Raw genomic sequence first — 25,925 nt, 5'->3', positions numbered from 1 at the left:
CAAGTTATAAAAAACAGATGTGGCTGCATCCCTGAAGGATCTCTCCTCAAATATGTGGCTTTGCAGTCCTTGTCTGCTAGGCTTGGTGCTGTGTGGAAAAAGAACTTTGTGCTCTTTTCTTATTTAATTGTAGGAAGCATCCTGGGTTTGTTACTGGTGCATGTCCATTTCTCCCACAGTTCCCTCGAATGTTCCCAGCTTCACCCCCAAATAAGACCTTGCCAAAATCACTTATGTGCTGTGCAGTGAAAATGTGACTGATACAAATGTTGCAGCAGTGTAAAAAATGCTAAATTATTCATGGTACTTAAGCACGGAAAATCCCAGGGCTGACCTGACAGAGTGAAAAACTCCAGGCAAAAAAAATCCCTCACCGTGGAAAGTCTGGGATTGAAAACAGTTGCAAACTTTAGAGTCAGGCTATATTATGGAGTCTTAATCCCATCTTCCTTTAAATGCCCCTCCTCATGCTGTACCTTGTGCTATCATAGCCGACTACTTTTAATGTCATTATCCACATCACCTTCCCATGAACAGGGACCAAAGGCAAGAAACGTCAGATAACTTGTCCTCATCCAAAATAAAAAGTCTGCAGTGGCAGCAGGATTTGTGACTGGGGTCTTCTTGAACTCAAGACTTGACCACCTTAACCTGCTTCCTCCCTATCACAAATGAAATGAACATCTGGAGGTGTTCTGTGGTGTTTCACACCAGAGCATCAGACCTCTCCCAGCTTCCCAGGGATCTTTGTGGGCTATCGTCAGAAATTTATTTCTTTATTATAATGAGCCTTAGTTTTCACCTGTCTATCATACAAAGGGTCCAGAATACTTAAATCTTGCCCTGGATCACTTTCACCACTGGAGTTTTCTGATGAAAGGCCAATATTAATGTAGGAGCACAACTGTGAGAATTTGGGCTGCTGAATGGACCATGATGTGCTGCTTAATTCATGGAGCATTTTAACAGAGACACATTGGGCCCAATATGTAATCTTCAACTGAAACAGGCAGATGTAAAGATCAACAGGTCAAATAAAAGAACTGTACTGAACCAAATGATACAAGAAGCTTAGAAAATTCATACTGTTAAGCAGTCTTTTTCCAGATTCTTTTACCATTTTGCTTGGTCCTGAAAGCATTGTTCAAGAGCTGATTTCAGGTTTCCTTTTGCACTTTATTATCACTTTTATTGTGGAAAAATGATTTAAAAAACCCCAGCAAATCAATTTAAACAGAGTTGTGTTGGCTTCTGTATATGTCATAACATATTTCCATTGGAAACATTTTTTGACAAAGCAGTTCTTGCTTGTTTGAAAAACATTTTGAATGAAAGCATTCAGGCTGCTTTAGTGACTTTGCCTTTTACTTAGAGGGTAAAATAAGCTTTCAAAGCTGCTCAGTGTTCCCTTTTGCCCTGGAGATATATAGGAACTGTAGGAGAAGATCTGATTTGCAATCTCTTTGGGAGTTGAAAAGGTTGCTGAGGATCCCATCCGACCTGCAGCAAATGAAGGGAAAACAGGGTTTTCTAGCAGACATCCTTCCCTTTACTGAGTGCCAAACAGCAGTGGTGGCAGCATTAGTGAACTCGACTTTATTTGTCTATTAATGAGCGTCTGTAACTTGATATTTCATTTTTCCTAGACTGTACCCTCGTCACGCAAGTGCTCTCAACAACTTGGGGACGTTGACCAAAGATGTGGTGGAGGCAAAGGACTACTACAGACGGGCCCTTCAGTTAAACCCTCAGCACAATCGAGCTCTCTTCAATCTTGGTAACCTGCTCAAGTAAGTTGACTGCAGAACTGGCACCAAGAAAATTCACATTCCCTTTACACACATCACCAAAGTAGTTTTTGCTGCCAACTCGTGAAGGAATGGTGGTATTTCTTATTGATGTCCAGGAGTGCCAGCACATAGGTGAGGCTTAGTCTGGATATCCTTATGCTATCTGCCACATCCCTTCAGGTGCTGTTCACAAGCGTCTTTCAATTTTAGGGAATTCACTTTTTCCAAATCAGGCATCCAAAATGAGTTGCCTAAACCCAAATAGTCACCTGAGATTCCCATCTTTGTCGAGATGTGTAAGCCTTTCCAGTGGAGGAAGTTATATTGTTCAAAGACAGGTATCAGATGCAGAGATAATAAATAACACAGATCCAACAAATCCCTCTCTGCAAGTTCCCACTTCTCCTCATTAGCTACATGGAAGATTGTTTAGGCATAAGCACCGAACACTGAGATGCTCAGAGCAGCAGAAAGTTCATTCTATTGCACAGCATGTCTGGATTTGAGGGGGAAGCCGGTTTGTATCCCTGCACGATTACTCTGCTGAGCAAGAAAACAAGTTAATCAGATCAGTATTTCACTTGTTGTTATTTAGAGTGTCAGCCATTAGCAAGGAGAATAGCAAACAACCATAATCATGCAAATTCATTTGACTAACTATATCTAAAGACTGAACTTAGATCAGTACAAGAAGCCAGTGTGATAAAATCTGCTAAGGGTTCAATGAAAAAAAGTAAAATATCTCTATTTAGCAGCAGCAAAAACGTCCTTGTTTTTGTGAGGATATAGTATTATTTGCTGACAGAACTGCAGAAACTACAGCTGTAAAAATACATTTTTGCTGATATAAACTGCCCTTATTTTGCTGATAATAGATCTCTAGTAGATCTTTTAGAGCAGACTGGGCTTTGTGCTGGTTAAACCATGACAGGCTTTAGTGTGGGACTGGTTTTAAAGTGGCACTGTGTTATTAAAACTTACTTGATCTTTCTGGTTCTAAAATGTTGCTTTGACTATGAGTTTTTATAAAGGATATTAAGTGGGTTGCTGAAGTTCTGCCTGGTGTATTCAATAGTGGAGAAATTATCAGAATAATATTACAAGTAAACAATCTTAAATAGAAAATAGGAAAGTGTTTTACTGGAAATAGAAGGAAGGAAAATAATAGAGTCTTATGACAAGAGAAATGAAAGGTCTTTGTATTATTCATCAGATTTGGTTGATTGAAATTAATCTTAGGTGGCAATGATGTTTAAAAATACATGTTGTCCTTTTAATCCATCATGTTTGCCTTAGTTATTATTCTCTGTTATGTTTTTTTAATATAAAATATTAATACAAAAGAATGTAAGACAGAAGAAGCACCAGGACATCCCATGCAGTTATGCTTAAATCTGGACTGCCAGTGGGCTCTTATGACCCAGCAGATGGGTAAAAACTGGATTTGTTGAACTGGAAAAGCACAAAGGAGGCATGTGGGAAAAATCTCTTAGAACTGCTGTTTGTCTTCTGTGCAATATGTCATGTGTTTTTCCCAATGTGATAGTTAAGATATTTTGTGTCCTGTTGGATTGTATGTGCTCTGCATCCTTCTGTGGTGCCATATTTCGCAGTATGTTAAATGTGTGTGATGCTTGTGCTAAACTTGTCCAAAGAATGTGTTAAGGTTCCACCTGCCCTATTCCCACATCCATTTGCTCCCATTTTCTAAACTTTCTTTAGGCTTCCAGTGTCCAGTGCATCTGGACAAAGCAATAGAATTAATTATTGTGGAAACTGGGTGCCCTCATCTCCCTATTCAGCTTTAAAAATCCTGCAGAAAATAGGTAGAGTTCACGGTGGAGAGATTAGCACATACATAAAGCAGATACTGTGTGGGCAGATCCCATGTGATTGTCTCCCCTAAAATGCTAGCCCAAATCTCTTTGCCAGCACCTTTCCTAGATCATCCATCAGCTTGGCAGAGAGCATCATCCATGCTGGAGCATGAAGTGACTTGTGAGATGACCAGACAGGCATGAGGCAGAGATTTCAAGTTCCTCCTTCCTACAACTTTGTCTTTATTCATGTTTCCTACCTTGGTCTCCAAATTATCCTTTCATATATATATATATATATATATACACATATATGGCAAGCAGCATTCTGCAGACACTAAATGCTAGTATAATCTAGGTAATAAATGAAATAAAATGAAAATCTGCAGAATATTACAGACAGATACTACTTTCTGGCTGTGTTATGAGACATTATGAAGAACGTTTTGATTTTTAAACATGTGTCAGAGAGAAGATAAATAATCAAGCCATAAAAGCATTTTCTACCCTCTTTGCAGAGGCTTCAGTCCATGGTACAGCTCAGGAAGAGCCGGAGCTTCAACACTTAAAGCATGTCCAGTAACAGCACTGCTTGTGCTGGGGCATGTAATGAAACTTCTGGCATGGGGAATTCCCACTTGAATTCTGCTGAGATTCTTATACCCACTCCTGCTCATAAGGTGGAAATCTGATGGCAGATATCAGATTTCATCTCCTCTGGAGTACCGAGAAAGGTGAACTCCAGGATTTTGGAAGGATGGGTATGTTATTTCCGTGTGGGAATCTGCCTTTCATTGTTCCATGTAAATAAGCCATTTAAGTATCCATTGCTTGTGCTTTAAACTTAAGGCAAAAACTGTTTTGATGACAACAGGGTGGAATTTTTAAGTTCTTTTCTGTGGAAGTCCTAGATGATAAAGGATGTTTCCATTTTCTGTTTGCACATAATGAAGACAGCTATGTGCCAGAAGATGAATGTTCTCAGGAAGCATTGCAGGGTAGTGGCTGAATAAGCCTCTAGTTTTGTTTACATATCCTAAAATAAAGTTGTATGTCATCATTTTCTTGCCTTATATAAATATTAGAGAGTAGATAATTCAACAGTGCCAACAGATTTCTTACTTAAAATAGACCCAAAAGATGGCCTATCTAAAAGTCAGAAATCTCTTTGCTTGCATGGTCTGTGATCAGTGACATAGAGCAGCCTGATGCTTTCTTGTGTTTTGAATATTTAATTCCCCTATATAAATTCAGTTTTGTGGGATACAGATAAATATCATTCAAAATACCTCACAAACTTATAGCCTGTGGATTATTCTGTAAAGGGACAAGAAATAAAATATCATGAACATTTGAAGTAAATATTTATCTCAGCTTTCTGTTGCAGGAAGAATGGACAAGAACTTATTGGCAGTACTGTATCAATCCATTACCTAAAGCACTGCAATATTCAGTACACTATTTCTTATGAATAAAGGCCTCAGAACTCTTACGTGCTTTGAGAGCGTTATGGCTTCATTTTCAAGGGGAAAGTGAAATGCCTAGAAACAATCTCCACTGAATCTTGAGTTTACCCAAAGGACTGATTCTGTTCTGAATGTAGAGTAACACACAACTTGTCCTGAGTGTTTGCTGTTGTGATCTAGTCCAAGTGTAGCAAACCCATCTATTCTGAGAAAGGAGGACTGTGTGCCCTCTCTGATACAGGCTTCTGGATGTGTGTGAATGTGCTGACACAGATCTGTGTAACTGTCTGAAGATGCTGAAAAACATCAGACAGATATTACGTGTATTGAGATTTAAGGTATTTTAGCTAGTGAATGTTCCCTCCTTTCATTCAGAGAAGCAAACCAAGTGATAATGTTCAGTGATACTGCATCTGGCTTTCTGGATGGTCTCTGGTTAGCATAGTCTGTGTGGCATGAAGTACTGTAGTTTTCTGTTTACATACACATTGTAGCCTGTTGTTAAAAAAAACCACAAACTCTGGCAGTGAAATTCACAATAGATTAAAAAATAACTTATATTGGAACAGCTCTTTGAAGATCATTTGGAGATCAAACCAGCTGCTCAGAGCAAGTCTGATTGGATCAGGTTGCTCAGGGCTGCGTCCAGCTGAATCTTGAACACTTCCAAGGACAGAGATGCCACAATCCCTCCATGTAACCTGTTCTACTGTTTGACCATCCCTGGGGTGAAAAATATTTTTCTTTCTCTCTAATCAGAATGTCCCATGTTCCTACTCGTGTCTTTTGCCTCTTGTCCTGTCACTGTGTACCTCCGAGAAGAGTTTGTCTCTGGCTTTTCTGTGTTGTTTGACCAGGGAGTTGCCAGCAGCACTGAAGTCACCCCAACCCTTCTCTTCTCTTCTCTTCTCTGGGCTGCACAGACATGGCTTGCTCAGCCTGTCCTCAACGCAATGGGTGCTCTAGCTCTGACCTTCTTTACTGGCCCTCTGATTGGCTTTCTCCAGTAACTCCATGCGTTTCTTGCAGCTCTGGACAGATGTTGCTTCAGATGTCGTCCCACAAGTATCATGTAAAGTGGAAGAATCACTTCCCTGGACCCACTCTTGACTTTGTTTGCTATACAGAGTATGTTGCTGGCCCATAGTCAACTTGTTTTCCAACAGGACCCCATGGGCAGGGATACCTTCCACTAGACCAGGTTGCTCAGGATCCCATCCAACATGGCCTTGAACATTTCCAGGGATGGGGCATCCTCAGCTTCTCTGGGAAACCTAATCCAGTGCCTCACCACCCTCACAGTAAGGAATTTCTTTCTAACATCCAATCTAAACCTACTCTCTTTCAGTTTAAAGCCATTCCCCTTGTCCTGTCACTACATCCCGTCGTAAAAATTTGTCAGAACAGTTGTGGAACCTTTGTTGAGTTCTGTCTTTCTGGTTTTAGTACAGTCTAACTAACTGCACAAAAAACCCCAAATTTTGAAAGTTACAAAGTCCTCTAGAGCAACTAACTCTTGTTCTCCAGTGCTAATAGCCCTGTGTGTTGTCAGACTTTGGTGGGATGGTTCAACCTGGTGCTTCTCCAACTGTGGGACACTTGCAAAAATATGGAAGAGATGGTCCTAATGAAAGAGCTGTTCCTTGCTCTCAGCTTGATCATGCTCATTGTAGAGGGGAGGCTGGGAGCTTGAGTAGAAGAGATCTCGTTTATAAGGTGCAAATTTCGCTCTCGGAGAGTGCCTTTTATTAGGCAAGGTAATTGAGGTAAAAATTGGATTAAGTGATCACAGTTGAATTTGTTCTTCTCTCTGTCATAGTGAAGGTATACATTACTTAGGTACTCCTACTCCAGATCCCCAGTTTTTGATAAATTAGTGTATTGGACTGTTCTCCAATGCTTTGTGCTCTCCCAAATTGCAGGAGATTTATATAAGCGATGGCCTTGATCCTGCAAAGTGTTGGCCTTGATCCAGGAAAGCACTTCAACTAGTAATTAATTTTCAACTTGCATACATAAAAGTTAAGTGCATGTTTAAGTGCTTGGCCAGAGCACTTGGTATTTTGCAGGCCTAAGCCCTCTGAGAAACTACTAGATCTGCTTTTTTTAATGTAATTCAGTCTGTCACATAAAAAGATGCCATAATCTTTCCCTCTTTACCCCCACTTTAGGGAGACAAACATTGTTCTTGGATCAAATGGAGAAAAAAAAGAGGCCATTTGGAAAAAAAAGAGTAATTAAGAGGGCTGCCCTGTGTTCAGAGTGCATGCTTGTGGTTAATGGGAACTTCTACTGCTGCTGAGTGGATCACTTAATTCTTTTATTTCTGTAGCTGGCATTTCCTAAGTTTTTTTACCAAACATCAATACCTTTATAAAACAGGCATCTGTTTTTGATTTATAAAAATGTGTCATGAAACTCCAGCCAAGGGATCCAAAAGTTTTATAAATTGACAAGCTAGCTAGTCTTTAATTAGTGTAGGAGAAAAGTGGTTCTTTATTTGTTTTTGCTTGATTCGTATAATTTATGGAACACCACTGGAAGAAGAAAAAGACTAGCACAACTGGTTTTACTTAGCTTAATTCACAAGCAAAATATTCTTCCAGTTACACAACTAGAAAGAGAAAATATCTGCAAAGCCACATATGTTATCAGCTGAAATTTGCACCTTATAAACAAGATCTGGTTACTTGACCATGTCCCTCAGATGAAATCTAAGGCCAAAGCAGCAAGGTGTTCACGTATTTTCTGTTTCCCCCGAGCCCTCTGTTTTTTTTTGTAAGCCCTGCTATTCATATTCTTTGTAGACCCTGCACAAGGAAAATGTTGTTTCAGTCCAGCTAAACATCCTTAGATGTTTGTTCAGGAAACCTTCTCATTTATCAAAGGAGAGAAATACAGAGTCATACCGAAGAAGTTGTAGTTCAAATAAATAAACATCCCAAGATTTTTGTTAGGGAAACTATTTCCATTTTCCATGGCAAAAAAAGCAGAGCAGTACTGGGAAAAAAACAGGCTCATCAGTGTCTCTCAACTATCTCTGTTCAGAATCCTTAGGATCTGAAGAGCAGACTCCTCTAGCCTAATGATTGACTTGCTAAGGAATTATTTAGAGATCCCAGGCAGATTTAACATAGAGATATTTTAATTTCAAAGTTTTAATTTAACAAAGTCATAAATGGATCTATAACAGTACTTATTGTCTAGGAACATGCAGAGACTCTGCAGGGTTTTTTTAAAGGAAGTGAAGTGTTGTGGTGTCTCCAACCTACTGATGTGAGAGCAGAGTTTTTGAGAGCAAATGTCCTGTTTCCAGGTCATAGTACCTCCATCCTCTTGGCACCCTCCCTTCAGATGCTTATATACATTGATTCATCAAAGCCCATATCCTCCCAGCTCTTGAGAATAACACACGGAAACAGCAATGAGCTGAGGACATGCTGGGTGTGCACACTGAGGAGAGGAGACACGAGTGAATCATTTAGTCTTTGCTGAAAAGGTCAAGCTGGGGACTTCCATGTCTCTTTAAAGTAGTTATTCAGTGGGATAACCTAAACGTGTGCTTACAGGAATATTCCTTTCTGTTTTTTTCCTCCTTCTCTGTCCTGCAGGTCCCAAGGGAAGAAGGAGGAAGCTGTAATCTTACTGCGGGACTCCATTAAATATGGCCCTGAGTTTGCAGATGCTTACTCAAGCTTGGCCTCACTGCTGGCTGAACAGGTAACAGGCATCACTTGAGCTCTCATGCCTTCTGTGCATGTGTATGCACTGCTGCCACAGCCACAGCACCTCCTGCACATCCCAGTGGAGCACCCTTGCCTTGCACACGTGGTGGCAGGAGTGGGTCCACGGCTCTCTGCAGAGAGCTCCCAGGCTGCTTTTACAGATGGCTTTTTCAGGATGGGAGGCAACTCATTCACAGTGAGTAATTACACCCACACGGTGTGGCTCTGAATTAAATCACTGCTGAAGTTGTGAGTAAATCCCCTCTCTGCAGCTCCTGGTGTCTGTGGGCAAAGTCCATTGCACCTTGGATGTTGTGACAGCAGGGTAAGCGAGCACTTCCCCCTCAGACACACACACCTCCATAGATAACCTTGAGATTGCATAATAAATCACTCGAATGCTGGGAAATGTCAGAAACCAGTTGGCCTCTGCAGCCCGAATTCTGCCCCTTGCATGCACCCATTGGGGTACAGCCCTTAATTACCATGGTAGGTGACCACACGTAGGGAGTGGGAAGGCTCACTGGCTTTACGTTGCTCTTAATGAGCAATTTTATTTAACCTCATTGTTCATGTGCCTCCAGGCCTTATTTAGTGTGCATGGCCCAGACTGAGCTCTGGAGGCAGGATTACTCATTTCCTTTCAGGCTTGTTCTCCACGCTCATTACTCGGGCTCTCCCTACTCTCTGTGGTTAGGTAATTTATTTCTTCAACATCCCTGTGAGGTGAAATATTGTCCCCATAGAGGAAAAGAGAAGGTGAGGCACAAAATCCTTGAGTTCAGAAGAAGCCAGGAAGCATGGGTGCCCATGTTGAGACCACCAAGCCCTGCAGCAGCAGATGAGGGATGCTGTGCTTTGGGCATTGCGCCCATGGACTGTGGCCACAACCAGTGGGCAACAAGGGCAGATGACAAGGTCCCCCTAACTGCACAGCTCCAGCACACCTCTGCAGAACCTTTTGGAAACTGATTTTTTTCTCCTTCAATTTTCAGATCTAACTGTTCCACAGCATGGTGTGCTAAAGCTTTCTTAAAAGGTTGCCAAATGTAAATACAGACAAAGCAAAACAGTATCATCTTTTGCTGTTTTCCATTGATCTGGTTAGTGAAATCTTCTCTCTGTAAGGGAAGTGTATAAATTTCAGTGGAGGTCTTGTTCTGGTTTATCCTTCTTTAATGATGTGGACTCTCTGCAAAACTCACCTATGATATATGTGGATTACTGAAAGATATTATGTTTTATTTTCCCTTTTAAGTGAATTCCAAATATTATCAGTATTACCTGCATGGATCTAGAAATATAGTCTATGAATTGAAAGACAAGCCTTTTTGAATGGGAACCGTGTTTTGAATAAGCCTATCAATGAAGACTCTCCTGCAAGTAAAGGAAATGAGTCCTCTGCAGTAATACCTGGTTTTAATATTAATTGAAATTATTAATTAGAACCATCGATTGTAAGGTCAGCAGAGCAATAAAACCATTATAGAGTCCTGAGACCTTCTGCCCAAAGCAAGTGCCATTAGTAAATCCAGCAATTATTCATCTCTCTTACGTATAGATTGTTCATCCTCTTGTGACTTGAGTAAGTGGTAGGGAAAAAAGATAGTAAAATTTCCTCAGCAAACAGCAATTTTCTGCAGGCTTTTAACACCTTCTCATGTTAAGCCACAGCAAATGACTGTGCACCTCCTGCCTTGCTCACCCATCCTAGTGACCACAGTAGGTTCTGCCCTACAAATGCATGCTGCTGCCTGTGGCTGTGAGCTGCAGAATCTTACCCTCTAGGGGTACAGGCAGAAGTTTTGGCATCTTCAGCCCAAAAGAGCTGAAGGAGCCCATTTTTAGTTTTGGGGTTTTCCTCTTTGCGCAAGCAATAGTCTTGAAAATGGCTAAAAGATACAAACCTGGTTTTTTTGTCTACTTGTGGCCCAGAACCTGTCTCACAGCTGTAGGGGTTTCTGTGAAATAGCACCAGGATTGCCTTGACTGGTCCCACACAGCACATTCCCCATCTTAAAGGAGATGAATCTGAAATAGGTCTTTATGGCTTGTTTCCTTCTACACCTGTAAAGAATGCTGCAAAGAGGAATGTCTCGTGTGCCAGAGAATTAACCTGTAACTTGGTGTAATTGCCCTTTGCTCTCCTTGGTAACTGATTCTGAAGACAGAGCTGACATGGAAGAAAAACTGCTGGATTGTATAAAAGAGTTTGGCTTGTTTGTGCCTTTTATAAATGCTTGCTCTTCTGACTGCTCTTTCTGCTGGGAATCGTAACTCAGTTGCAACATATTGTGCTTTTCCTTATTTTCCATGATCGCTGCAGTGGTGCTGATAACAGAAATCAAACATTTTTGCTGGTTGTTTTTACAACATTCCTGTGACACTGGTTCTTCAGGATTTACTCTGATGCACTTGAACAGCACCTTAGTCCCAGCTCTTGCAGTTTCATCCACCATTTCGTGCTACTTGATGACTCTTTTCAGGTCCTGGTTTCAACTGATTTTCTCTGCGTGTTTCTTAGAAAAAGGAACTTTTTGACCCAGAAGAGAGCCTACTCAGTCATAAGCAGACTGAAAAACTGAGCTATATGAAACCCAGACTTAAAACCCTGGAGCTCAACTGAAAGATTCTCACATGCATAATTTTTTTAATATCATAAAAATCTCATACATTTTATAAGCCAATCTTATGAATTTCGTGAGGTTGATGAATGTTTCATGAAGGTCTGGGAGTGGAATTATTAAGTGTTAATGAGAATCAAGCCTTGATGAACTTAGAGCATTTCTCCTAAGAAGAGGAGAGGTTGTAAGGAGGGAAAGCTCTGGCACAAGAAGCTGGTTCCATCCTTCCGACTTTCTGACTGTGCTTAATGCAAACAATTTGTGAGAGAAATCATCCCAGACTGGGCGCTGAGCCCGAGGCGTGCAGGGTCAGGATGTGAGGTGCCAAAAAAGCAATGCAACCGTGCTGAAAGTGCTAAAAGTGCTCAATATTGGTGAATGTGAATGTTTTGACGTGGAACACTGCTAATCCAGTTTAACACAGCCCTTCCTTGCGGGTTTATGATCGGTAAATAAAATGAACAAGCTGACATGCGTGCACCCAAAGCCTCATAACTTGGCTGCAAATTAAAATCAGAGGAAAAGAAACTAATACTTAAATTATGGAAAATATGCTAAAAAAATTGCTCTTCATTTTAGTCAATTCTGACGATCATTACACTTCTCCTGACTCTGCAGGACAATGTTGTCAAAGTCATGTCAGTATATCCAAAATGTCCAAACTTAAGCACTTTTTAAAAACATTATTCTGCGTTTTATTGCACACTATCTTTTTTTGCTGGCTGACCTTTATCATGTAAATGTGAAAGGACTTAGCTGTGCAAACTGTGTGATTCTGTGATCAAGTCATACTCTTCCTATACTCTTCAAATTAATTCCAGCTCTCCAGTTCTGAAATCGGAGGTGAGAAAAGAGTCCTCACATTAAGCAGCTATAGAGCCAAAAGCTCCTGTCAGGTACACCCTTTAAATTCAGAGAAAGCCCAGGAGGCTCCACTATTTGCAGGACTTGAGGAGAGTCTATAGCTGGGAATAGACCAACCTCATACTTCGGTGTGGATTCAGCTCCTGAGCAGGAATTCTGCACTGGGAGCTCCAGGCCCTCCTCAGCAGAGACCCGGTTGGCTGATTTTACTTGGGAGCATTGTCGGGAGGCTGTGGAGTTTGTTGCTGTAGGGCTGTGCTGCTCTGCAGAAGGGGAAGAATTGAAAAAAGCGTCTTTGGTGCTGGAGGCTTGCCTGCCACCCCTCTGCACTGTGCTTGTCTCTGCTGTTCACAGCCTCCTTCCGTAAATACACCTGACAGCAAAGCTCTGAGGGCAGGGGGAAAGGCAGACTGCAGTAACCCGTTTTAGAGAGCATGCAGGCGGTGGGCACGCACTGTCTGACTAGAGGGAAATGGAAACCTTATTAAGTTGCTATTTGATCCAAACAAGACTCCCTGTTTTTGTTTCAGGACTGGGCTACCTGTAGCTCAGGCTAGATAGAGCCCAGCCAGTGGGATGCTTTCTGTAGATGGGGTGTTCCCAAAGAAAGATGTGTATTTTCTAGAAATGCTCAGCACCAACAAACCTCCTTGAAATCTGTGCAAAATGTAAAGGCTCAGTGCATGTGGGAATCAGCAAGGTGGCATGTGTCATCAATCCCACTGAACTACACCTCAGACATTGACAAGGCTTCATTTTAATCTGAATCTGTCAGATTTTCCTCACTCTTTCATTGCCCTCCACCCTTCTCCATCTTCCTTTATTCCCCTGTACTTGCTTCCTACCCCCCAGCTATCACACCCCCCCCCCCAAGCTTTCATTCCTTGTGTCTTCCCCACTGCTTAGAGAATGAACAGCAGAGCTCCTGAGGGGAAAAGTTAGCCAGTGAGATGCTCATTAAACAAATAAATCAAAAGACATCACCTCCCAGATGACAGATTTTCCTCAACAGAACAAACATAATCCCTGGCTCTGTGTTTTTCCTGGCTGGGTGTGTGCCCAGCTGGGGGGGGCTCACTGATGTTGCACGGGAGCCACCTTTTTACAGGTAGCTACAATTGCAAAGGTAGGGGGGAAAGCTGTCTGCATTGCTCTGGGGTACCAGATGGCAGCTGTATCACACCCATGCCCTGGGGTAAAATTTTGCCCTCCTAGAAGGTGGGTTGGGCTGGTGGCCCAAGCTCCCAGCTCAGGAGGGAGTTGTCACAGACTGCAGGTGTGCAGCAAATGGTGCTGACAGCCTTTCTGCTGTGGCTAAGAAATCTCCTTCTCTTTTAAGGAACGGCTTAAGGAAGCGGAGGAGGTCTATAAGGCTGGCATAGAGAATTGTCCAGAGAGCTCTGATCTGCATAACAACTATGGGGTTTTCTTGGTTGATACAGGTAAGTGAGAAGGAGCAAGGGATTTTCCCCTCTCTGCCTTCTTTGCTTTGATTTATTATATTCAGCAGTACACATCTAAAAGGGTGTCAAAAGCTTCCAAGTAATAGATGTGCCTCCACAGTAGGTTGGAAATAAGTATCCCTGTGCTGCTGAGATGGCACAGCATAATGAAATTTGTAATCAGAGCAGGCACTGTGTGGCAGTGGCATCCAGCCTGGCTGTCTCCTTCGGTGTTTCTCACCGTCTTCGCACAGGCACTTGTCCTCTTCAGTGAGAGCTGGGCAGCACCCTGACAATACTGCCATTTCTCCAGGAAGGCATGGCCACATCAAACCAAATCACAGGCACACAAATGGATCATGACAGTCTTTGGGGCACGTGCAGCCCTACTTGGTGACGAAGCAGCTCTTTGACTGTAAGGGTTGAATGCCATTGCTATAAAAATGAACATGGCTTTTAAACAACAATCATCTGTGAAAACAAAACCTTATATACTGTGGGGTGAACTGATTTTTCAAGAGCTCTATAATGGCATCCTTTATTTTCTGGGCTCCTGGTTCCCATCCAACTTCCTTGGCACTTTATGGCATTCACATAACACCAACAAAAATGTCACTGTACTTGCCACCTTTTATTGACAGATTTATAAGCAAGGGCAAGTTTGACAAATGACTGGTGGAAACGGACTACTATCTCACTTTGGTCCCTCCAGAAAGGGGCCAGGAAGTGAAGAAATAGTGTAGGCTTAAACTGTGTGGTTGCTACCCGTTCTTCCCCTTTCACACTGTGTCCAGCTCTGTGGTGCTTGGGAAGAAAGGATGATGGTGTCTGTCAGTCTGCAGCTGGCTGTTCTACCTCTGAGCTGATGCTTAGCCATCACTCTTCTGTAGTACCAGTGTGAAACAAATACAGAACCAAAATGAGCATTCATAATCAAAAAAGGCATCATGGCATTAGCGACAGAGGTTGAGGTTCTGAATTTGTGCCCTGGCAAAATTCAAGCTTGCAAATAATAAGAATTCCCGAGTAATTTCACTCTGATGTTGTACTCATCTTTGCTTGCCAACCATGATAAACTGTCCCATTCCTGCCAAAATTTGTGATTCAAATGTAGTACAGAGCACTTTCTGTTTTTTGCACTTGTGTACTCTGCCAAAGTCAAAACTAACATTTCCTGGTTTACTCCTACGCTTTCCTACACACAAACAACAGGGAAAAAAAATCCCTCTGACTTTTGGTACTTCAGGCATGATGTGTCAATAACCCTCCTAGAGACGTGACAAGGCATGAAGGAAGTGGCTGGTAGTGAGCCCGTCACAGGCTGCGCTCTTCCCCAGCGGCACAGGGAGATGCTGTGAAGCACCACACCAATTAACTTGCAGGATTTTGTGCAACAAGCCTCCAGCAAGTGTCAGCTCTGGGGAGCCACAACTCTAGACAGCTCTGCAGTGGTCACAGACACTTGATGTGTCTCCCTTAATGATGCACATTACTCCCGTGTGCTGAGCAGACCGAGGTGTGTGCTCAGCTGCTTCCCAGGGAATTTTGTAGATATAATTTTCAGAAACATCTGCCTGCTCAGTGGTGGGGAAAGACTGAGGCTGCTGCTGGATGTTTTCAAAAAGTCATACCTTGAACGGTACGTTGTCAGCCTTGGGTGAATCTTAAGCACTTCTAAATCTCCCTACAGATGTTCCTCCTCTCTGCTGTAAAGAAGATGCTGAGAAGTGTCCATGCGACTTTGAAGTTGCATAGATGGACTCAGAAAAACAAACTAGATCTGAAAAGCTATGAAAATAAAATCCTCACAGTAGCATATGTACAATGCTTCAAAATGCACAGGCTGTTTTCCAGATCTGCTTTCCAGCTAGAAATACATTGTGAAGTGATTTGGTTTAAAAAAAAGCCAACACTCAAAAGCTTTGTTTGTGGACAAAGCTCCATGAGTATTGGTTTCCATCAGATTACCTGGTCCGGAGTTTGCAAACCAATTAAATGAGCTCTGGGTTTAAATGCATTGCTGAAATGCTGAAACTTTATACTTTTACCGTTTTTTACCTAAACACAAGTATGATACTAAAACCAGGATTTTGGGCTAGTGGTCTCTCACCGTTCTTTTTGCATTGTATTTTGTTGTGGTGCTCGGTGATGTCATGGGCTGCAGGACCTTGCATCGGTAGACGTTTTCACACAGCGAAGCAGTGCCACCCAATGGCTCCTCTGCAGCACAGAGATGGTGCCTTTGTGCTCCAAAATAGGCACCTGAACACCTCTGGTCTGGGACTTATTGCCCCCAGGTGGGAATTAGCTGGTCACTGGCAGCTACTCCCAGTCTTGTTGAGCAATGCACGGAGACTGAGCTGGAGCTCACAGCAACACAGCAGAGGTGGAGGAAATAGTCTCTGTTTGGAAAGAGCTGAAAGCATTTGTGGCTCTGGTGGTGGTGTGGGAAATACTGGGTGGCTTGTTCTCTGTTCACTGCTGCCTGTCTCTCCAGTGGGCCTGGTGGAAGAATGCTCTACCAGGAGATGGCACACATGCCCCAGCCCCTTCTCTGGGGTGAGCTCTGTCCTTAGCACAGTGGGTACATCCCCCCTGCAGCATGGTCAGAGGGTGCTTTCAGTCAGGAGTCATCTTCTGGTGACTATACCCTTGACTTGCAAAACCGCATCCCTAGAAAATCTGTTTCTCGGGATCATCTCTGAATATTGCAGTCTGAATCTTAGTTTGGACAGCAGTTTTTCTTACACTTAGTTTCAAAAGGCTGAGGTAGGATTTCTTTCTCAAAATGTTTCCCATGCATAGAGCAATAGGTGAATGAAAACCCAGAGCATTACTGTGTGCTGAATTAGTGACAGGATTTTTCTGATGCACCAGTTTAATAAACTGTTTTCCTCTCCAGGGTCTCCCGAGCGAGCCATGTCCCACTACAGGCAGGCCATCCGTCTGAGCCCCGCTCACCATGTGGCCATGGTGAACCTGGGCAGGCTTCACCGCTCCCTGGGGCAGAACAAAGAGGCTGAGGTGTGGTACAAGAGGTAAGGATTTGGGATGGGAGACGGAGGTTTTCCTCCTCCCCATATGGCTGTCTTTGCTAAAGAGTTTCTGATACATGAATCTATCAGGGCATGTTTGGGGTTTCCTCTCTTCATTCTCTATCTGTTTGAAACTAGATTTGGCTATTTTTGAGGAGTGCTTGGAGAGGCAGCCTGGCTTCAGGCAGTGTTGACTTTCCTGGACCATTCCCAAGCCCCCAGGATGGATACTGCTGCTTTTAGCTGGGGGATGCTCTAATGATAAAGTTGGAGGTTTTTCGGGGGCATGAGCAGATTGTGAGCACAACTCCTAGCCTGCTGGAAGCTAATCTGTGGGTGTTGCACCAGTAACAGCCATAAACACTGCTCAGCCCAGCACCAAACCCTTGGCACCATCAGGAACTCTGGCTCTTCCCAGCAATGTGCCAGCAGGCAGGCTCTGACTCGCAGTATGCAGTAGAGCAGACTGGTGGGGTTTTTTTGCCTCCTTTTTGTCACATAGATTTATGCTCTCAGTCCCCAGGTTCCACTGCCATCAGCCATCCCCGCCCCTGCTGCATGCTCGTGTGCACTTTGGAGGTGGCCCTTTCCCCTTCTCAAGTGGCCAGAGGGATTGCTGCTGTGTCCCTTCCTGGGACCTTAAATTTGTCCTTCCCAGACTGGGATGAGCGGGGCGCAGAGCTTCGCTGCTCCATCCCAGCGCAAGCAACACCTCGCTCTTCCACTTTGATCCCCACACCACTTGGAAGCATCTCTTTTTCCCAAATTCCAGGGCCCTGAAGGTATCCCGGAAGGCCGAAATCCTTTCCCCGCTGGGGGCTCTGTATTACAACACGGGGCGCTACGAGGAAGCGCTGCAGGTTTACAGAGAGGCGGCGTCGCTGCAGCCTTCGAACAGAGAGATCCGACTGGCGCTGGTGAGTGTGGGGCCAGGGCAGGGCTGCAAAAGGGGAGCACCAGCCACTGGGTGCAGCATCATGTATTAGCTGAGTGTTGAGCTTTTTAAGATCATAATCCTTTATAATGTGTCTCCGTAGGCTCAGGTTTTAGCAATGATGGGGCGAACGAAGGAAGCCGAAAAGATGATGAACCATATACTCAGTGAGGACGTGGAATGTCTGGAGTGCTACCGCCTTCTGTCAGCCATCTACAGCAAGCAGGAGCACTATGCCAAGGTACTATGGCCATGGGGTACCCTTGTCCCTAGGACTTGCACACAGAGGTTGAATTTTACACTCCGTCTCTCCAGAGACACATCACGTGTCTTAGTGCACATCCAGTAGATTATTTCTTCACTAAAACCTTCTGTATATCTATGTGCTGGCACTGAGGCTAAGTGGTGTAGTTTTCTTGTTGCTTACGGCTCCTGCTGCTGTGAGCCCCACTGCCCATCAGCCCCAGGCATATAAAAAAATCATTTCCACATATGTTAACGATGTGGGGCAAACAAGGGAAGGAGGAAGAAGACTCTTATGCTGGGATTCCTCAGTGGTGAGGAGAGAATGAGATGTGGAAAGGCACTGAATATGGTAACGCAGCGTCTTCTTGCTTTTTCACAGGCACTTGAAGCTATAGAAAAAGCGCTTCAGCTAAAACCAAAGGATCCAAAAGTCATATCAGAGCTTTTTTTCACAAAAGGAAACCAGCTAAGAGAACAGAACCTCCTTGACAAGGCTTTTGAGGTATGACTGCTCTAAGACCTATGGATAGTTTTGTAAAAGATAGAGTTAGCTCATTGCATTTAATACTTGCTGGTGCGTACACCTTGGCTATTGACTGTAGGAGCTCAGAGTTCATCACTGGTACAAGGGAAAGCTATGGGCCAGCTAACTTTACCAGACTTAATTGCACCTTTTCTCCTCATTCCTGTATGGAAATACAGCTCCCTGCTCTGGGATATGTAAGTACAGAGTTGTGGTGGGGTTATGGAGGAGCCTTTTCTCATTGATCAGACCCTTAATCGATCCAGCCCCAGCCTCTTTTGCTGTCTATGACCAACCCCATGTAACTCAATTGGAAACTTGGGGACCTGTGAGTACTCACCATGCTGTTAAATCTCATCTCATTAACTATCAGCTGAGAGATGGGCTTTAACCGTGGAACAGGAAGTTTGGTAGCTCAGAAATTATGTTAGTATTAAATAATAGTACAGAAGCAACCTGGGCAAGTGGAAGGCATCCCTGCCCATGGCAGGGGAACTGGAACTAGATGATCTTTAAGGTTCCTTCCAACCCAAACCATTCTATTATTCTCTTATTCAGAGAATATTAGGACAGTTCTGAATAGTCTCAATATCCTAGAGATGTTTAGTCCTCATTTGAATCCCTTCCTGTTGTGAGACTGTAAAAACAGTGCTGTTTGACAGTGTCCAGAAGGTCCTTGCTGCTTCTTCTCCCACAATGGCAGAAGCAATGGCACTGCCCTCAGGTCCTTGTGAAACCTCCACGCAAGTGGCTGTACCGTAGTCTGCTGCCAGCTCCAAATTAAAGCCTTGCAGATAAAGAGCAACCACATGGCTTGTGGTTGGCAGGCATTGTGGTTGTCACTGACCCTGATGTGTGGGAGACCCCAGTGGTGCAAGGGGCAGGGAGAGAACAGCAGGTACAGCTCCCCACACAGTGCTGTTGGCAGGAAAAACTCGTGAGATGAACTCAGCCTTGAAGCAGTAAATTATATTGCCTCTGCTGTAAAGAAACTGAAATTCAGTTTGTGCATTTTATATGAGAAGAATTTGAAATTACATTTTAAATGGCTTCAGGAGAGGAAACTTTGTTTCTCTTTCCCCTCCAGCACTGGTTTTGTTTGAAGAGTCAGACTTTTAACCTAAAAATGTTTCATGTTTGTGTAGAGCTATAAACGGGCTGTGGAGCTCAACCCAGACCAAGCACAGGCCTGGATGAATATGGGAGGCATCGAGCACATCAAGGTATGATAATTTTGCTTTTCCTTAAGCTGTCAAGTGCAGAGACTACTACTCAGGATAGAAAGCTAAATTGGTTTCAGACTGCCAAGAGTTGCATGTTTGTGAACAGCGAGTGTCCCTGACATTTTTTATCCAAAAAGGAGGAAAGTCTCTCCACCCCAACTAGGATTTCCCAACCAGGCTGCTTGTTAATATGCATCCTGTAATGTAAATCTCACATTTTAGAAGGGCAGGCTGCAAGGAACAACCTGCCCATCCCTAAACCTTTCCTGCTTCAGTTGTTGACCTACCTGAGAAAAATGTCACCATGAGTTGACTTTTAACGTTCCTCTCTCCCTAATTAATTTAGTAAAGTTGTCTAATGCAGAATACTGGCATAAAATTATGGAAATAGACAGCCTGCCCTGTGGTTGCTTATTTTTTTGAATACTTTAGCATATCATTATGATTTGGGTCTTAAGGAGTCACATTGTGTGATGTCCTTAAGCTATCCTGTTGCTGGGTAAAATTAACTCTCCTGGTACAACATAACAGAAAAATGTAAATCTCCTTCTTGCCGACTGTGTTTCATCAAGTTTAAGCTAACAAACAGCACTCAGTGATCTATTTCGTAATTCTCGTAAACCTAACAGTGTCAAGTTCTAGAAACCCTGTTTCCCCTGTATTATGGTCTTCACCTTTCCCTAGAAATGAATTTTCTGTGTCAGGGAATGCAAATGAGATCTGTCACTCATTTTCTTTGTAGGGGAGCTACGTTACTGCCCGTGACTACTATGAGAAAGCCTTACAGCTGGTTCCAAACAGCAAGCTGCTGAAGGAGAATCTGGCCAAACTGGATCGCTTGGAGAAACGGTTTCAGGAAGTCCAGGAAAAAGACCAAACATAGCGTTTAGTCACCAGTGGAAAGACACTCGTGCCCCTTGGAGAAGAGTATGGTGGAAGCCTGTTGCTCAGAGTGATACTGGAGGAACTTTGATAGGACTCAGAATTATGGAAGGCAGATTTTGAGCGCATGCTTATGTTTGACCAAAGTTACAGGAGACACTGGACTCCTGTGGGACATGCTGGAGAATTAATGAAAACCTTCCTTTAATCAAGATTTGTGTTTAGGCTGAACCCATTTTAATCACGCTGGGAGTGTGGGTGGGACATGTACCTTCAATATCTTGGTTATCACTGGGGAAACCATGGAGACAAAGCACTCATCCATTGCAGCAGGGGTGAAGTAGCACCTCCTCTTACTCAACACAGGCTCACCTTGTCCATGTAGGGTACTACTGATGGACTTCATTGCAAGTGCTGCCAGGTCCTGCTGCAGACAGGAAAGATGGTCATAATGGTCACATAAAAAGGTTCCAAGGGGTTAATGCTGAGGAAATGGTGGCCACTTTTATAGCTCTAAATGAGACTTGAAAAATATCCTATAGAAAGGGAAACTATCTAAATATCGCCCTGGAAGGATGATTCCACAAGTAGGGCAAATGATCCTTTGAGGGAAAACCTAACCTGAATGTTTTACTCATTAATTTTGTAGTAATTCAGGTTCATGATAACAGTTTCGTCAAATATCATGTGGCTTTATCCTTTGCCCTCTCCCTCCAGGCAAATAGTTATTACTCTGAAAAAAATGGAAGCATCTAGGAAGCTCTAGGATTATTTATCCTCCTGCTCAGTCCCCAGTATGAAAAACAAACAACATATCAGATCAATACAGGAGGTAAAATAAAGCCACAGAGAGATTAGGGAAGATTTCCTAGCCTGGAAAGGTACTAAGGAGGCTCTTCTATGGGTATGCAGGGACAAAACCCACTTATCATGGTGATAACGCTGACAAAACACTTTGTCAAAGTGTTCTCACCCCCTCCCCTGAGAGATACAGAAAATGACCTATAGCCAATCAGTCATAAATCTATATTTTTAAATACTGAAGTGGGAAAACAAATTCTCTTCAAAACTGGGGCTTATATTGCTGAGCTTTATTTATTTAACTTATAATAATCAAATAATTAATATATTTTCTCTGTTTTATATGAATTGGGCAATATCCTTCACAGCTGGCCACATGGCTGGGCTTTGTGACTTGTATTGTCTGAAGTTATTAAAACGCAGTACCACTGGGGCGTGCTCGAATAATTCCATCTAAGGATTCCAAGGTAAATGGCTGCAGAGCACATTGGACCACACTGTCCCTGCAATAACAGCACTTCTGCTGCTTCTACCGGGGTTTGTACCAGTTCGCAGACAGTGTTAGTGGGACTGTGCTTGGCGCCTTTGGGTTTGGACATCAGGGTAGGTCATCAGTTTGTTCCTCTTGCAGCAGGAAACTGCTATAAAAGTTGTTTTATTTGAGTTTGACTGTGGCCAGTCCCTGCAGAAAAGCAGCCCGGGATTTGGCATTATTAGTAAAGGACAGCTGAGATTAGGTATGCCATGCCTTAAAACACATCTGTCAGGAAAAGCCTGTGTGGCAGGTACCCATGTGGTGTTTGGATTTAACTGGTGCTGGCCATGGCACCTCAGCAAGCTCCAGGTTCACTCAGTGTGATGGGACAGATGTGCTGGTGGCTTCACTGGTTTAATTTTCAAAGCTTGGTGTCTAGCTGCTACTGGTGGTCAAATTACTGACAAGTTATTGATGTGACTCCAGCTGTGTTTGGAGCTCAGAGGGAGTCCAGACTGATGCAGTTGTCTGCCCTGCCAGGGCTTGGAGAGCCAAGGAGACCAGCCAGTGCCCACAGCTGGGCAGAGGTGGGAGGGAGAGAGACCACTGTGGGAGAAGAAGCAGTAACATGTTTCTGGGCTCTCTCCCACCAAACCAGCTTTCCAGGGGATCAGCTGCGACCAGAATAAGCAAGTCTTTTGCTGGCAAATTTTCTCTTCTGCCCCAGCCCAAGCAGCCTACTTTGCTTTGCATGGCCAAGGGCAGGTTTGAGCTCCTGGAGCTGGGTCAGCAACCCTCTCTTGTCTTTTCACACGACTTTTGTGGCCATGGACTTGCTGAACTGATGTCTCTGCAGGTCCCTAGTGCAGGTGCTCTGCTGGATACCATGCACAAATAACTTTGCACAGCCCTGGGCTACCAAGATGTCCAGGAGGAGACGGGGTCATTCATTGCGAGGCTGTTGCCAGTTCTTTACTGGGATATTCGGAGATACCTGGACCATAAAGCTCTCTGCCTCTCCCCAAGGTGAGCCTGCCTTCAGGGCAGCTTCCCCAAAGCCCCATGATCCCAGGCTGGCCGGCTGCCTGCGGTTCCACCGCGTGGCAGTGAGTTTGGGGGCTGGCAGAACAGTGTTTGGTGCAGCCCCAAACAGTGGTACCATGCAAAGCCCCCCCTGGAGCATCTGCAGAGTGCTCCAACAGCCAGCCAAAGCATGGGGGATAGGGGTGGGGGGAGATATGCCTCCTTGAAAAATGCGTATCAACTATAAACTTTGCCTCATAAAGATATATTAAATAAATACTGTATATTCTACAAGCCTCACTGCAGTGTGTGGCTTTAAAATTGTGGCCAATGAAACGTATTTTTTCAAATACAGAAGAAGTTGTATTTTTTTATAGCAATGCTTTGTGAGAGGGAAGACTTAGTTTTATGTTTTTAACTTCAGCTTAAATATTAGTTTGTCTTTCCTGAGAGACCTGGTAGAAATTATTGTCTCCTTCTTGTCCTAGAACCCGATCAAAGCCATCTTGACCTCTTAAAACTGGTGCATGTATAGAACTATAGTATAGCTTTGGGTGCCCCTCTCCCAGATCCTGGAGAAGGATTACCATTTGTGCAACACTGTTTTACTTGCAGAACAATGGAGAAAAATGAGACCATCCTCCCAGTAAGGGAGGTGGTTTGGTTGGAAAGCATGGCATGTGTTCATCCACTTGCCTGAATTAGACAGATAACAGATCCATAGACTTTAATCCCAGGTGGACCAGTTTTTGTATGCTGAAAGGGTGACTCTCCATGTTTTGGAGCTGGGTTTATGGTAGTTATGGAGAGAGGAGGGCTCACTAATGAACCCCACTTTCTTGAACCAGCACTTTATACCCCATCTATGCAGGATGACAGTCTGCAAACTGGCAGCATATTTGGAGAATGGCACAGACCGTGAGCTACCAAAGCAGCTAAACCCTTGTGAAGTTCTGAGCTGACTCCCTGTCTTGTTGGTGCCCGTGCTGAAACACTGTGTTTGTTCAGGGCATTAATCATGTGAAAGGTTTATTGCAGTCAAAGAAGAATAATGGAGTATGATATGAAATGGGTTACCTCCACCAAAATGGAATGCTATTGTGAAAGATAAATGGAGCGACTTACCTTGTGATAAACTGTATGTTATCTTAATTAATCATAGGAAATGTCCTCTTCCTCTAGCATTGCACAGCTTCTAAAATAATGAGTTACAAATACATTGTTTTCTGCCAAGTCCAGTGCTCAGCATGGTTAGCAGAGATTGCAAATTAATAAATGGCTGAAGCTCTGCCTGGTGGGGGAGAGTTCATGCTCTCTGCAAGTTGCATTGGCTAAACCTCAGTGCTCACCAATATTAAAGCAGAGAATTAACGGAAAGCTGGTTAGACAGGACTCTCATGTACTCACTGTGCATTTTAATTCTAAATAAGAAACATAATAATTTTGTTGCTTTTTCCTTTCTCCATGAATAATATTTGCAGCTGATGGATTTTGTTTTATTTTATTTCTCATTTAAATTCCAACATTCTTTGCTTCCATCCTTTTTCTGTCCCCCAGGATAAATTATGCAGTGGGGGGGTATTTTCTCTCTCTCATAGAATCCTTGTACTAGATTTTCCAACAAATGTGTAGGCAATTTGTTTTGGCCAAACAGTAAGTGAATGCAGCAGTGCAAATGGCCTTCATTCCAGAGATCTTGATGAGGACAGGGGGCTGTGCATGCGTGTAGGTGGAAAGAAGCATAAGTAAAAAAAAAAAATTCAAAATAAAGAGCCTAACTTGCAGGGGAGGCTGGATACCCCTAAAATTATCTAAAAACTTTGAAAGCTTCTCAGCAGTTATAGAAGCCAGGCCAGATATGGTGTACAATATTTGGTGAAAGAAGATAATTGTCATTCTGATTTAGTAATTCGGCAATTCAGAATATCATTGTATGGTCTTTTGCCCCACTTGTCCTCCAATTCAGTGAAGCAGTTGGCGTATGCTTAAATCGCCTCAATCTTTTTGTGATTAAGTTTACCAAGTGCTCAATTTCTATCTTTCATATATGCAATTATGCACAATCTTTGGACAAAATTAGCCCTTACAGGGTTTTTTCCCCCAGCCTTCAGTCTCTTGCAGCAAAATGCACCATTTTGCTTTCATGTGTATTTAAACCCAGCAGCAAAAAAAAAAAAAAAAAAATAGAAAAAAAGGAAAAGAGAAAAAAAAGCGCTTGGCATTCACTAGTGTTTTATGGTGGCAAAATTGCTTCAGGTAACCTTGATAACTTTGTGCAAAAGTTCATTGCCATGCTTGTACTGACTTGCTGAAAATTTTTTCTTCTGGAAGATACCTCCAGTGGTATCCTCTGTAAAAGTTATGGCTTCTACAACTGTATTACTGTAGAAATCTCTGCCTGAAGTGGATGTCACTCTGTGTGTTCCTCTCATGCAGGAGTCGTTTGCATTGCCTGCTGTTCATATGGTTCTTATTTCTGTATCTAATTTTTTTTAAATTAGTCGTGCATATCTTTAAAAAAAAAGAAAAACAAAAATAAGAAAGCAGCCCATGGAATAGAGATATTTTAAAAATAAATTCGCACTTAGCTGGATGTATGTCAGCGATACAGGAATTTGCAAAGTCTTTGCTTTTTTCACTGTGGGATTAATGGCTAGATTTCACATAAAGGAGTTATGCTCAAAGTCTTTGCAAAAGAAAATGTATGTAAATGTCTATTTTATATAAAAAGTAAGAAAAGTAAGTGCTGTGCCTGGTTTTGTTCTCTTTCTTTAGGACCAACCATGAACAAGTTCTTCTGGAGGTGGAAGGGCCAGAGTTTCTTACTCCACTTATGTTTTACTGCCCCTGGAGTGCCAGTTATTGGTCATATAGGAGCAACTGTGCAGCACGTGTATTTGACTGTGGGCATATAAAAATATTGGAGGAGGCATTTTTTTGGAGCCTGAGCATGAGAAAAGATGTGGGCTGGTGCTTACATGGTCCTGATGGTTGGACATGTTATTCTGACATAAGCTCTTCATGTCAGGCTTTATGCCTCTGTCAGGAGTGTGTC

General features: G+C 43.1%; 1 protein-coding gene across 2 annotated transcripts in view; it reads left to right on the top strand.

Moving 5' to 3' along the window:
* The window catches only part of TMTC1 (transmembrane O-mannosyltransferase targeting cadherins 1), a 145,813-nt gene extending 120,200 nt beyond the window's left edge, over window positions 1-25,613 (top strand). For both annotated transcript variants that reach the window (XM_039383164.1, XM_027726647.2), the window contains exons 12-20: window positions 1,647-1,790; window positions 8,685-8,793; window positions 13,626-13,728; window positions 16,631-16,766; window positions 17,536-17,680; window positions 17,801-17,938; window positions 18,323-18,445; window positions 19,612-19,689; window positions 20,432-25,613. In XM_039383164.1, the coding sequence (XP_039239098.1) occupies window positions 1,647-1,790; window positions 8,685-8,793; window positions 13,626-13,728; window positions 16,631-16,766; window positions 17,536-17,680; window positions 17,801-17,938; window positions 18,323-18,445; window positions 19,612-19,689; window positions 20,432-20,572 (1,117 nt within the window). In that variant the 3' untranslated portion in view covers window positions 20,573-25,613. The remainder of the gene's footprint in view (window positions 1-1,646; window positions 1,791-8,684; window positions 8,794-13,625; window positions 13,729-16,630; window positions 16,767-17,535; window positions 17,681-17,800; window positions 17,939-18,322; window positions 18,446-19,611; window positions 19,690-20,431) is intronic.
* Window positions 25,614-25,925: the final 312 nt, after the last annotated feature.

The sequence above is a fragment of the Pipra filicauda genome, unplaced genomic scaffold (genome assembly GCF_003945595.2).
Source record: "Pipra filicauda isolate LSUMZ 115617 unplaced genomic scaffold, ASM394559v2 scaffold2_size9829703_pilon, whole genome shotgun sequence".
Lineage (NCBI taxonomy): Eukaryota > Metazoa > Chordata > Aves > Passeriformes > Pipridae > Pipra > Pipra filicauda.
The sequence above is the reverse complement of the archived record's forward strand: the minus strand, read 5'-3'. Positions and strand labels throughout refer to the sequence as shown.